General features: G+C 40.3%; 1 protein-coding gene across 50 annotated transcripts in view; it reads right to left on the reverse strand.

Moving 5' to 3' along the window:
* Positions 1–15,058, reverse strand: part of ptprk (protein tyrosine phosphatase receptor type K) — a 286,195-nt gene that overhangs the window by 73,626 nt on the left and 197,511 nt on the right. For all 50 annotated transcript variants that reach the window (XM_073933967.1, XM_073933966.1, XM_073933965.1 and 47 more), the window contains 6 exons: positions 14,659–14,961; positions 10,485–10,594; positions 8,609–8,810; positions 5,551–5,656; positions 3,885–4,158; positions 1,199–1,235 (listed from right to left, as the gene is read on the reverse strand). In XM_073933967.1, coding sequence (XP_073790068.1) covers positions 1,199–1,235; positions 3,885–4,158; positions 5,551–5,656; positions 8,609–8,810; positions 10,485–10,594; positions 14,659–14,961 — 1,032 coding nt within the window. The remainder of the gene's footprint in view (positions 1–1,198; positions 1,236–3,884; positions 4,159–5,550; positions 5,657–8,608; positions 8,811–10,484; positions 10,595–14,658; positions 14,962–15,058) is intronic.

Here is a 15,058-nt window from a genome sequence, read left to right on the forward strand (position 1 = left end):
AAACTGATCGCCGTGGTCAACTCCTCTCTGCATCTCGAGCCTGCCGATGTACACGGTGAGCTGAGTGGACAAACGGGTTGCAGCGGGGAAGCCCTCCACAAGGAGGTAAGCGGTTGGCCGGCCGGCCGGCAAGCATGAAAGGCAACAGCGTCACACCGCCCCGCAGCGTTCACTTGAAAGAAATAAATGCAGCCGTACGTACCCCCCGGGACGTATTCCGCTGTCTCCAGAAACATCCGCGGGACTATGTTTTCAGAATGAGCTTGGGTTGATACTATCCGAACCGTTTCCCGGATAGTTTGAGAAGTGTGAGTGCGCTGAATTTGGCTCAGGAACAACTCACTTGGCTGGTCCTGGCCCGGTTGGAAAAGGTGGACCTGAGCGCGGTTCACTTGGGCTTTTTGTAGACATTAGTAGTGTGAGTGCAAAACGTCCCTAAGCCCGAAGTTAAAAGTGAGACGTGACTTTTAAGTGACTGTTTCTTATAGATTTATTAATCATTCTTACTGTTCAATGAACGCAAACTGCCGTCGATTATTAAAGATGCAAACCCCTCACTGCACGACAGCTGCACCTTCAGCAGACCTCCTAATTCCTGCAGCACGAGGGCTTTATGATTGTTTACGAGCGTCAAAAGTGGCGGATCTGTTCGGCGAAATATCTGACTGCGTGTCCCCGCATTTCTAAGGACTGTTTGGCAAAATATATGGCTGCATGTCTCTGCATATCAAACGACTGAAACAATATAACTAGAGAAATCTCCACTGTGCTGAGCGAGAGCGCTTACTGAACAGAGCAGCATCGATGATGTAAGCGTGCCCAGGTGCGATTGTAATGTGAGTGAGGGCTGTCGGGTAAGATGGGAGGGTGGGACAACCGGTTCGATTATATCCATATATGAAAATGCATAGGCCGTAGTGTTTATGGTAACGGGTCAGTTCTAATGGGCTGGTCAAGCTTTGCCTCTGTGCACATTCTCAAACACACTTCTGCTGCGTACACTAATGTACTGTTATAACTCTGCTGAGAGCTCATAAAACACCGAATCACAGACATGACAGAAATGAACACACTCTTACATCATCACACAGAGAGAGAGAGAGAGAGAGAGAGAGAGAGAGAGAGAGAGAGAGAGAGAGAGAGAGAGAGAGAGAGAGAGAGAGAGAGAGAGAGAGAGAGAGGCAGATGATGCTCCTACCTTTAAAGGCCAGTTTCAGACACTGCGTTTTACTCTCCTGGAGGAGAAAAAACAACAACAATAAGCTGTAGTTAATTTTAGCAACTCAATGATCAGCAGAGCATAACCTTTACACACTTTAGAGTATGGGTAGATTAAAAGTTGTATAGAGACAGGTTTAATAGAATAGTTAAAGGTTGGTTAAGGAGAGGTTTAGTGGTATGGGTAGTTTGAGGGTTTGTTAGAGACAGGTTTAGAGGTATGGGTAGGTTTAGAGGTTGCTAGGAACAGGTTTAGCAGTATGGGTAGGGTTAAGGGCTGGTTGAGGTCAAGGACAGATTTAGAGGAAGCAGTAGTTTAAGGGATGTTAGAGACAGGTTTAGAGGTATGGGTAGGTTTAAAGGTTGGTTAGGGACAGATTAAGGAGTATATGTAATGTTAAGGGATGATTAAGGTTAAGGACAGGTTTAGAGGTATGGGTAGTTTAAGGGTTGTTTAGAGACAGGTTTAGAGGTTGGTTAGAGACAGGTTTAAAGGTTGGTGTGAGACAGGTTTAGAGGTTGGTTAGAACCAGGTTTAAAGGTTGGTTAGAGACAGGTTTAAAGGTTGGTTAGAGACAGGTTTAGAGGTTGGTTAGAGACAGGTTTAGAGGTTGGTTAGAGACAGGTTTAGAGGTTGGTTAGAGACAGGTTTAGAGGTTGGTTAGAGACAGGTTTAAAGGTTGGTTAGAGAGGTTTAAAGGTTGGTTAGAGACAGGTTTAAAGGTTGGTTAGAGACAGGTTTAAAGGTTGATTAGGAACAGATTTAGTAGTGTATGTAAAGTTAGGGTTGTTTAAGGTTAAGGGCAGACTTGGAGGTATGGATAGTTAAAGGGTTGGTTAGAGACAGCTTTAGAGGTATGGGTAGGTTTAAAGGTTGGTTAGGAACAGGTTTAACAGTATGCTTAAGGTTAAGGGCTGGTTGAGATTAAGGAGAGGTTTAGAAGTATGGGTAGTTGAAGGGTTTGTTAGAGACAGGTTTAGAGGTATGGGTAGGTTTAAATGTTGGTTAGGGACAGGTTTAGTAGAATGGGTAAGGTTAAGGGTAGGTTATGGTTAAGGACAGTTTTGGGTTGGTTAGAGACAGGTTTAGAGTTATGGGTAGGTTTAAAGGTTGGTTAGGGACAGATTAAGGAGTATATGTAATGTTAAGGGATGATTAAGGTTAAGGACAGGTTTAGAGGTATGGGTAGTTTAAGGGTTGTTTAGAGACAGGTTTAAAGGTTGGTTAGAGACAGGTTTAGAGGTTGGTTGGAGACAGGTTTAGAGGTTGGTTAGAGACAGGTTTAAATGTTGGTTAGAGACAGGTTTAGAGGTAGGTTTAAAGGTTGATTAGGAACAGATTTAGTAGTGTATGTAAAGTTAGGGTTGTTTAAGGTTAAGGGCAGACTTGGAGGTATGAATAGTTAAAGGGTTGGTTAGAGACAGCTTTAGAGGTATGGGTAGGTTTAAAGGTTGGTTAGGAACAGGTTTAACAGTATGGATAAGGTTAAGGGCTGGTTGAGGTTAAGAACAGGTTAAGAAGTATGGGTAGTTGAAGGGTTTGTTAGAGACAGGTTTAGAGGTATGGGTAGGTTTAAATGTTGGTTAGGGACAGGTTTAGTAGAATGGGTAAGGTTAAGGGTAGGTTATGGTTAAGGACAGTTTTAGGGTTGGTTAGAGACAGGTTTAGAGTTATGGGTAGGTTTAAAGGTAGGTTAGGAACAGGTTTAACAGTGCATAAGGTTAAGGGCTGGTTGAGGTTAAGAACAGGTTTAGAGGTTTGGGTAGTTAAAGGGTTGGCTAGAGACTGGTTTAGTGGTATAGGTAAGTTTAAAGGTTGGTTAGGGACATGTCTGGTAGTATGGGTAAGGTTAAAGACTGGTTGAGTTTAAGGACAGGTTTATTGGTATGGGTACTTTAAGGGATGGTTAGAGACTGGCTCAGTGGTATGAGTAGGTTTAAGGGTTAGTTAGGGACAGGTTTAGAGGCATTGGTGTGTTTAAAAGTTGGTTAGGGACAGGTTTAGTAGTGTACGTAAGGTTAAGGGCTGGTTAAGGTTAAGGGTGAGCTTAGAGGTATGGGTAGTTTAAGGTTTGGTTAGAAACAGATTCAGTGGTATGGGTGGGTTTAAAGGTTGGTTTAAGAAAGGTTTAGTAGTATGGGTAAGGTTAAGGGCTGGTTGAAGTTAAAGACAGGTTTAGAGGTAAGGGTAGTTGAATGGTTGGTCAAATACAGGTTTAGTGGTATGGGTTGGTTTAAAGGTTGGTTAGGGACAGGTTTAATAGTATGGGTAAGGTTAAGCGCTGGTTAAGGTTAAGGACAGGTTTAGTGGTGTTGGGTAGTTAAGGGTTGGTCAAACACAGGTTTAGTAGTGTGGGTTGGTTTAAAGGTGGGTTAGTAACAGGTTTAGTAGTATTGGAAAGGTTAAAGGCTGGTTGAAATTAAGGACTGGTTTAGTGGTATGGGTAGTTAAGGGTTGGTCAGATACAGGTTTAGCAGTGTGGGTTGGTTTAAAGGTTGGTTAGGGACAGGTTTAGTAGTTTAAACAACAGAAGCCTCCAACATTTAATCTGATACTAGACCTTGATACTAGTATAACAATCATAGCTTAAACTGTAATTCAAAGGTAAGTACAGTACACCGTTAAGATGGTCTGAGGCAGCACACGCACTGATCTCCACACTGACCTTCTCCACTCGGCTGACCGCCTGGAAGTAGATGTTGTAGTCTTTGCGGGGTGCGAGAGGAGCGTTCCAGTAGCCGTGGTAGGTCTTGTTGTCTCCCACAGTAAACGGCAGCGGCTCCTGCAGATTTCTGGGAGGAATCTCTGCTGCAAAGTAATAGGGCAGGCCGGAGCTGACGGCGCTCTGATAGGACACCGGCTCCCGGTAACACTCGCCTCCACCGGCCTCACGGCGCCCGCGATGAGGGTTGATCTCCTTCACCACAATCTGATAGGCGCTGTGGAGGACGGGCACAACACGAGAGGGTTACCAGCAGCCGAACACCCTCAGCTTTCACATCTCAGCAACATCATTATGCCAGACCAAACATACATACTATTAGGGCACATACACCACACGAACACATGTTTGCTCTTTTTAAAATAAAACTGAGCTGTTTCTTCCCTCCAAAACATCAGTACTACTACAGTTAAAGTCAAATTTATTAACCTTACTAAGAAATTTTAAACATCATTTAGGAAATATTTAGAAAAGCATAAAGGGAAGGCTGTTAATGTTGCTGTATTTGAGCTATGAATGCCTGATGTATCACATATATGAAAGCGTCAAATAAACTAACAATAATAATTAGAGTATAGAGGTGCACAGGCCCCGGTGCTTTACATCCGCATCTTCTGTTTTTCTACTTTTCTGCATTTCTCCTGCTCCAGTAAATAAACAGCACAGAGGTAAGTATGTTTTCCTCCTCCTCCATCTGTGTGTGTAGGAATGAGTCTGTCACAATGATGGCTGAATTACTGAAAGTGTTTTCCAACTCAGAAACTTAAAGCATGCAGACGGAGAGGAGAAGAGGAAGAGGAGGATTCAGGGATCTTTGAGAATGTGGAGGAAGAGAATCAGTAACTCCAGCAGCGGCAGAGGCTCATTACAGCACACCGAAAACACTAATGAAGCAGACACACACACACACACACACACACACACACACACACACACACACACACACACACACACACACACACACACACACACACACACACAGACATGCAGTATACACACACACATATACACATACATACAGTTGAAGTCAGAATTATTCGCCCCCCCCTTATTTATTTATTTATTTATTTATTTATTTATTTCTAAAATATTTCCTAAATGATGTTTAAAAGAGCAAGGTAATGTTCACAGTATGTCTGATAATATTTTTTCTTCTGGAGAAAGTCTTATTTGTTTTATTTCGGCTAGAATAAAAGCAGTTTTAAATTTTTTAAACACCATTTTAAGATCAACATTATTAATTCCTTTAAGCTATATTTTTCCCGATAGTCTACAGAACAAACCATCATTATACAATAACTTTCCTAATTACTCTAACCTGCCTAATTAACCTAATTACCCTATTGAAGCCTTTAAATGTCACTTTAAGCTGTATAGAAGTGTCTTGAAGAATATCGAGTCTAATATTATTTACTGTCATCATGACAAAGAGAAAATAAATCAGTTATTAGAGATGAATTATTAAAACTATTATGATTAGAAATGTGCTGAAGCAATCTGCTCTCCGTTAAAAAGAAATTGGGAAAAAAATAAACACGAGGGCGAATAATTCTGACTTTAACTGTATATACACAAGCATACATACACACACCTAGAGACACACACACACCTGATGGGCGCTCCTTTGGCCTGCGCAGGCTTCAGCAGGACAGTGATGGTGGTGGCCGTCTCGTTCAGGGATGCCTCTGAACCGTCATACTCCTCCAGCGTTGGCGCTACACACAAACACACACAAACACACACACACACACACACACAATAATGAAAAAATACAATGAGATGTAGATCGTTCACAATAGGCAATCATGTAACAATCTCCATTTTGGAAACACGAATAAAACTGCAATTACAACCTTTAACGTGTTACTTTAATTGACCTTATTCTAAAATGCGCAAGTGCGCCCGTTTTCGCGATTGTTTTAGAACTTCCGATTCAGTCACCTATAGGAGAAACGACTAAGAATAATAAACGGAAGAAAACAGTCAAACTACTCGCTCTACAAACAAATGTTTGCATGATTATACAGACAAAATAAAACATTATAATAAGAAAATATCAGTTTGCAACATTAAGCAGGGCGACGCAGTGGCGCAGTTGGTAATGCTGTTGCCTCACAGCAAGAAGGTCGCTGGTTCGAGCCTCGGCTCATTTGGCGTTTCTGTGTGGAGTTTGCATGTTCTCCCTGCCCTCGCGTGGGTTTCCTCCGGGTGCTCCGATTTCCCCCACAGTCCAAACACATGCGGTACAGGTGAATTGGGTAGGCTAAATTGTCCGTAGTGTATGAGTGTGTGTGTGTGAATGTGTGTGTGGACGTTTCTCAGAGATGGGTTGCGGCTGGAAGGGCATCCGCTGCATAAAAACTTGCTGAATAAGTTGGCAGTTCATTCCGCTGTGGCGACCCCGGATTAATAAAGGGACTAAGCCGACAAGAAAATGAATGAATGAATGAACATCAAGCAGCAAAACAAGCTGTTTTAATGTCTAAAAGTGAATGGAAGTGAATGAGACCGGAAGTCTCAAACCAAAAAGATTCGAATGGCTGCGCCCGCTCGTTTGTGGAGAATAAGGTGAACATACTTTATTCTATTATAGTTCATTTATTCATTTTCTTGTCGGCTTTGTCACTTTATTAATCCAGGGTCGCCACAGTGGAATGAACCGCCGACTTATCCAAGATTAATTTGTTTGTTTAAATTCAACACAAATAAATTGTTTGCAACAGTTCTGCATGCCACACTTCTTTCAGTGCACAGTGATACACAGCGATGTCTGCTTGCCTCCAAAAACAGCTCCTGCAGGCATCCTGTGTGATTTTATGAACGTTTATAATATTTTTGCGGCAGATGGACGCAAGTATTTTAATTAATTAATATGCAAAACATCCTCAGGGTATAATTCATGTATAAAAGTATTGATAAATACACATCGGTAAAAGGAAACCTTTAGTTACATTATAATATTTTACCATCATTTATTAATTCATTTTCTTGCCGGCTTAGTCCCTTTATTATTCTGGGGTCGCCACAGCGGAATGAACCGCCAACTTATCCAGCACGTTTTTACGCAGCCGATGCCCTTCCAGCCGCAACCCATCTCTGGGAAACATCCACACACTCATTCACCCACACACCCACCCACCCACACACACCCACACACACACCCACACACCCACCCACACAAAACACACACACACACACACACACACACACACACACACACACACACACACACACACACACACACACACACACACACACACACACACACACACACACACACACACACACACACACACACACACACACACACACACACACACACACACACACACAAATCTCTCCAGGTTCACTTCACACGATGAAGTATTCCTCGATTTGTCTTTGTTCTGTGTCTGAAAAGCAGGTTTTCCTCTGTGGTGTTTGCCGGCTCCACCTACACTCCAGCAAATGTGAAGTGATGGATTTGCCAATGCTAGAAAATCATATTTGCGCTGATGGTGGCTGTGTTTAATCCGAGAGCGCTGCCTGCGGGACGAGCTGACGAGGTTACGCTCCTCATCTCTGCTTATCAAAGAGCTTTTACATCCAATCCAGCTGATTACGCTCAGTGCTGCCTCTAATTTAACATCATCGCGAGAGCAGCGGCAAATTAAAACAAACAAACCAAAATAAACAACAAAACACCCGGAAAACATCATTACTACCAGCGGCCTTTCGGCAATCAGGATGTTCAAATACAAACTGATTGCACGGTGGAAAATGTACATCAATGGGGTTAATTAGTATTAAAGGTGACCAATTATGCAAATAGCATGTTGATGAGGGGTTTAGACACAGTTGTGTGTCAATATAACCGGTCTCTAATGGTAAACATGAATGAATTCTGTTCACACTTAATAAAAATAACAGCCTTTGTTTGATCAGAGAAAGAAAGCCCCGCCCACTAGTGACTATCTTTCCCCATTAGCATAAACCGCAGCCCTGAGTGAGAAGCAGCCGTCTGTGCATTAGCCATTAGAGTGTTTGCGCTGCTGAAGATAATGTCAGCATAGACTGAGAGGAATATAGATGGAGTTTTAGATGAAGCACAAATGAACAGAGACAGGAGTCTCCATAGACTGATGCATTCTTACACACTGACACCAACATGCTGACGCACAGGCATCTGTAGCTCCGCCCTCTTTTAAAAAGAGCACAATCTCATTTGCATTTAAAGTGACAGTCACTAAGATTAGGATCAAAGCCTTCAGTCCAACATCTACATCAGCAGGAGGATGAAGCCAGGGTGGACAATTCAGCAAGAAAATGATCCAAAACACAGCCGAGGAGACTCTCAGATGCTTTAAGAGAAAGAAAATCAAGCTGTAGAATGGCCCAGCCAGTCCCCTGACCCGAATCCAATAGAGAACACTGAATAAAGCTCAGATTTGATAGATAAGAACCACAGAAACATCCAAATTTTGACACTCTGTTGAAGTCTGTGAGAAACTCACAGTTTGTTTTTACACACAACTCAATTTTAGATTTGTTTTCTTTGTTTGGGTTTTTACCAAAATATGCTTCGATTCCGTGTCAACAGCTGCTTCCGAAATATTATTCCCAGGACAAAAACAAGACTCATTTCCCCCGCTGCATTTAGACTAGAGACGAGTTTTGCAGTGATGTACCTGATATGTTGGTGGTGACGTTGAGTGTGGTGGGGGGGCCGAAGCCCTTGCTAGTGCTGGCGCGGATCAGAAACTGGTATGTGGTGCCGGGGTGGAGCAGAGTGAAGTTGTAGCGGGACGTGTTCCAGGGCAGAGACACCAGCAGTGGGGGACGCAGCAGCGGGACGGACGGGTCGAAGGAGTGCACACTGCTGTAGCTGATCTGGAGACAGCACACACACAACACCAAATAACAACACATTCAGAAGACTTTACAGGGACACACTATATTATTACATTATATACAGGGATAAACATTATAAATAGGCTTTGGCAAACACCACCAATACATTCAGAGTGAGTCTCTAGTAAACAACTCACTGATTCAAATGATCTGTTTACAGTGAATCTCTAGTAAACAACTCACAGATTCAAATTATCTGTTCAGAGTCATTCTCCAATAAACAACTCACTGATTCGAATGATCTGTTTAGAGTGAGTCTTCAGTAAACAACTCACTGATTCAAATGATCTGTTCAGAGTGATTCTCCAGTAAACAACTCACTGATTTAAATGATCTGTTCAGGGTGATTCTCCAGTAAACAACCCACTGATTCAAATGATCTGTTCAGAGTGATTCTCCAGTAAACAGCCCACTGATTCAAATGATCTGTTCAGGGTGATTCTCCAGTAAAAAACCCACTGATTCAAATGATCTGTTCAAAGTGATTCTCCAGTAAACAGCCCACTGATTCAAATGATCTGTTCAGAGTGATTCTCCAGTAAACAACTCACTGATTCAAATGATCTGTTCAGAGTGATTCTCCAGTAAACAGCCCACTGATTCAAATGATCTGTTCAGGGTGATTCTCCAGTAAACAACCCACTGATTCAAATGATCTGTTCAGAGTGATTCTCCAGTAAACAGCCCACTGATTCAAATGATCTGTTCAGAGTGATTCTCCAGTAAACAACTCACTGATTCAAATGATCTGTTCAGAGTGATTCTCCAGTAAACAACTCACTGATTCAAATGATCTGTTCAGAGTGATTCTCCAGTAAACAACCCACTGATTCAAATGATCTGTTCAGAGTGATTCTCCAGTAAACAACTAAATGATTCGAATGATATGTTTAGAGTGAGTCTTCAGTAAACAACTCACTGATTTAAATGATCTGTTCAGAGTGATTCTGCAGTAAACAACTCACTGATTCAAATGATCTGTTCAGAGTGATTCTGCAGTAAACAACTCAGTGATTCAAATGATTCGGTCAGAGCAAGTCTCCAGAAAAAAAATAATTGATTCAAATGATACACCTAGAGTGAACGTCTAGTATATAACTCACTGATTCAATAAATTTATTCACAGTGAATATCCAGCAAACAACTCAAATGAACAGTTCAGAGTGAATCTTTAGTAAACAAAACATTGATTCAAAAGATCCAGGCTGAGTGATTCTTTAGTAAAAAACTCACTGATTTAAATGATCTGGTCAGTGCGAGTTTCCAGTAAACAACTCACCGATTCAAATGATCTGTTATGAATAATTCTCCAGTAAACAAGTCACTGATTCAAATGACATGTTCAAAGCGAGACTCCAGCAAACAACTCACTGATTCAAATAATTCGGTCAGAGTGAGTCTCCAGTAAACAACTCACTGATTCAAAAGAATGGTTCAGACTGATTCTTAAATCAACAACTCATTGATTCAACTGATCCGTTCAGAATGCATCTCCAATAATTGTTGACAGTATAATTGGAGTCCTGAAGAAATATTCTATTAAGGTATCTATACTTTTACTCAAGTGTACATTGATTACAACAATAACCTTTATATAATGTGTTAAATAGCTGCTGTGTTCAGGTTTGCACATGTACACAGAGGATCTGTTACCTCATACTGTGTTATGATGCCGTTGGGCTCCAGAGGCTCTTTCCACTGCAGAGAGATCTTATCCTCAGAAGGCGTTGATCGCACAAACTCCTTGGGAACTGGCCCGGGAACTACAGCACAAGAAACACACTCAACATATAAGATATGCAGGATATAGTGATGTGACAGCTTGACCAACAGAACCACCAGAGCTGCAAGTACAATAATTACTGACAGACGCACAGTGCAGATTAGCACATATCAGAGAAGAGTCATATTGGTCACAAATTAAGATTTTTAATTCTAAACATCTACATATAAATAGTTGTTTAAAGAGGACCTATTTTGCAAAAATCTTTTGATAAATATCCTACAGAAATTATTAGAGACTCACTAATGCTGCAGGGAAAGACTCTACCTCCATTACTGTATCAACAAAGCTCCAGCAAATTGAATTTAAAGATCATTACACGGCCCATATTTTTTGTATGTGTTTTTCTGTAGTTGTTTTCCTAAACAACAACAAAAAAAGCAATCAAGCAAACAAACAAAAACAAACAGATAAGCAAGAAAGCAAGAGAAAAACAAGCAAGAAAGCAAACTAATAAGCAAAAAAGCAAGCAAGCAAACAAACAGGCAAAAAAATAAATAAGCAAGCAAACAAAAAACAAACAAGCAAACAACCAATAAACAAACAACCAGGGAAAAAATAAATAAGCAAGCAAACAAAAGGCCAACAAACAAATAAACAAACAGGCAAAAACATAAGTAAGCAAACAAACAAGCAAAAACAAACAAGCAAATAAAAAATAAAGAAACAGGCAAAAAATATATAACCAAGTCAACAAAAAGGCAAACAAACAAATAAATAAACAGGCAAAAGTTAAATAAGCAAGGAAACAAAAAGGCAAAAAAACAAATAAACAAACAGGCAAAAAATAAGCAAACAAACAAACAATCAAAAACAAACAAGCAAATAAAAAATAAAGAAAGAGGCAAAAAATAAGCAAACAAACAAAAACAAACAAGCAAATAAAAAAATAAAGAAACAGGCAAAAAATAAATAAGCAAACAAACAAGCAAATCAAAAATTAAGAAACAGGCAAAAAATAAATAGGCAAGCAAACAAATAAACAAACAAGCAATAACAAACAAGCAAACAAACAATAAACAACCAGGGAAAAATAAATAAGCAAGCAAACAAAAAGGCAAACAAACAATTAAACAAACAGACAAAAATAAGTAAGCAAACAAACAAGTAAAAACAACAAGCAAATAAAAAATAAAGAAACAGGCAAAAAATAAATGAGCAAGGAAACAAATAAACAAACAAGCAAAAATAAACAAGAAAACAAACAAACAATAAACAAACAGGCAAAAAACAAATAAGCAAGCCAACAAAAAGGCAAACAAAGAAATAAACAAACAGGCAAAAGTTAAATAAGCAAGCAAACAAAATGGCAAACAAACAAATAAACAAACAGGCAAAAAAAAAAGCAAGCAAACAAACAAACAAACAATCAAGCAAGCAAAAAAAAAACTTTTCTTAGGCCATCAGGGCATTTGTCACACACAGAATCATTGCCCACTGAACTTTAAGTCTGATGTGTATAAATTAATCTGCTGCAGAAAAAAAGCTTGCTACGGATTTGAACAACAACAACAACAACAACAAAAACAACAACAACAACAACAACAACAACAACAAAATCAAAGTTTCTCCAAATAATCTTATGTCGTACAAATGCTTCAAAGGCAGCATGTAAATGTGGCGGACAGAATGTGAGCTCAAACTTATATTTGAATGTTTCTGTGTGTCTCTCTGTGTGTTTAAGAGTCTCAGCATCCCTAAACTTCTCTAATGGAGAGGCTTCAGCTTCAGTGACTGAAATGGCTTTTACTGGTCAAAGTATACAGTGACCTGCATCTCAGCTTTTTTATTTAAAAGAAAAGAAGGGCTCAATTTGTACCCTGCTGTGTATATTACAAGCGCGGGCCTGTTAAATAACTGTGGAGGATAAAGAGAGCCTTCAACAGCACACAAAAGAAGGAGGAGACACACACACACACACACACACACACACACACACACACACACACACACACACACACACACACATCGGCAGGACACCGACAACAACATGCTCACTTCAAAACACATTTGCATATGTGCAGATGAAAACATACACACATTCACTCACTCACGCATGTACGAACACACACACGCTTGTACAGATGTATTTTTGGGAAATTATAGCTGTAACAATGAAACACATACATACACACACACTCATTTGTACAGCTTTCGTTTTGGGGACTTATCATAGTTGTTATGATAAAACACACACACACACACACACACCTACAGCGTGCCCTCCTTCAGCCCATAGAGCTGCTAATGGTGGTCTTTATTGTGCCGCACCACTGTTGGCATAGAGGTGGCTGTCAAACAAAGTTGTGTGAGCGGGGTGTGTGTTTGTGCGCGCATGTCCCAGATGTGTCACCAAATCACAGCAGTATCTCCACAGAATATAACCCACTTCTGACTGTCAGGTGTATGTGCGCTCGACGTATCCCTGCCTTTATCCTGAGCTGAATTATTCCTCTCACTCATCTGCTGAATAAAACACAAGTTATATTTATACATTCCTGACAGGGTTTGATCTGCTCCTCCACTCGCAGAATGAGGCTGGAGCTGTCAGTGTAATCATGTAAACACAGTAAATGGGCCAGAGCTGCTCTTCATCATCTGGATGTGCTGTATATCTGCGGAGGAGCACCATTTTAGGGGAGATGCCAGATGTGTGTGGACACTGACTGATGGGGGACAACTCAAAACAAGCAAACAAACAAACAAACAAACAAACAAACAAACAAACAAACAGGTAAACAAACAAACAAACAAACATCAAACAAACAAACAAGCAAAAAACAAGTAAACAAACAAAAAACAAACACACAAGCAAAAAAACAAATAAGCAAACAGACAAACAAGCAAACAAATAAACAAAAACCAACAACGACCAAGCAAGTAAACAAGTAAAAACAATCAAAAAAGCATGCAAGCAAGCAAACAAACAATAAAGCAAGCAAACAAACAAGCAAAAAAACAAACAAACATACAAACAAGCACACAAACAAGCAAACAAATAACAAAGCAATTAAAAGCAAACAAACAAACAAATAAACAAGCAAGCAAAAAACAAGCAAACAAACTAACAAGCAGAAAACAAGCAAGCAAACAAAAAACAACAAACAAACAACAAGCAAACAAGCAAACAAACAAAAAAGCAAACATCTAAAAAAAACAAGCAAGCAAACTAAAGCAAACAAACAATCTGGCAAAAAGATAATCCAACAAACAAACAAACAAACAAACAAACAAATAAACAAGCAAGCAAACAAGCAAAACAAAACAAAAAAAACGAACTAAAAAGCAAGCAAACAAACAAATAAACACAAAACAAACAATCAAGCAAGAAACACACAAGCAAACAAACAGGCAATCAAACAAACAAACAAATAAACAAAAAACAAACAGAAAAACTATCAATAAACAAACAATCAAGCAAACAAAAACAAACAAAAGCAAATAAAGCAAGCCAAAAACAAATAAAAAACAAACAAACAAACAAACAAACAAACAAACAAACAAACAAACAAACATCTAAAAAGAAAAAAAAACAAGCAAGCACACTAAAGTAAGCAAACAATCTGGCAAAAAGATAATCCAACAAACAAGCAAACAAACAAGCAAATAAAAGCAAACAAACAAACAAACAAGCATATAAAAGCAAACAAACACTTAGACAAACAAACAAGCAAACAAACGATGAAGCAAAAAAACAAACAAACACTTATTGAACGTGTAAAAAAAAAAAAAGCAAATATCGCAGTTACTGTTTTTTTTTTTCCTGTTGTGGCCGATGTGTGTTCAGGGAAGGCGCGTGCATAGAGGTGACCTAGGTAGCCGCCTTGGGCAGCAGAATAGTGAGGGAAACCCCCGGTCTTTACTTTGAGTGTTTCATCTTTAATCTTTAAACTTTACCTGCAGTTCAGCAGAACTCCCTCATTCAGCAGATTTTTCCATTCATTCAGGATGTTTTAATGGAATTTGTTACCGCATGGCGAACGGAAAGAAAAACCTCTGCATTTCTAGACTCGTGTAAAAAACAAACATATATATATGTCGTACCGTCCTCCTGGGTCTGGATGAGGGTCTCATCGCTCTCCTTGCGCCCCTCTGGGTTGGTGAGGATCATCTTCAGGCTGACGTTGGTGTTGGGCGGCAGGTTTCCCACCACGTGTCGCGGGGCCTTGGGGTCCATCTCCAGGCAGTCGGCCTTGCTGTGGTTGGGGGTTTTGTGGTAGTGGTAGCAGATGGTGACGTTGAAGGTGTGGCAGCGGGTGATGTTGTAGCCCAGAGACTCCCAGTCCACAGCGATGAAGCGCGCCTGCGTCTCCGCAATCTTCAGGCTCTTAGGGGTCCGCATGGGCTCTGAGGAAGCAGACCAGATACAGATTACGTTAGCAGAGACTACTCACACAGGTTGTGTGTGGTCTAGCGTGCTGTAATTAATGTTGGTGGTTCCTGC

Source organism: Danio rerio, chromosome 20 (genome assembly GCF_049306965.1).
Source record: "Danio rerio strain Tuebingen ecotype United States chromosome 20, GRCz12tu, whole genome shotgun sequence".
Taxonomy (NCBI): Eukaryota; Metazoa; Chordata; class Actinopteri; order Cypriniformes; family Danionidae; genus Danio; species Danio rerio.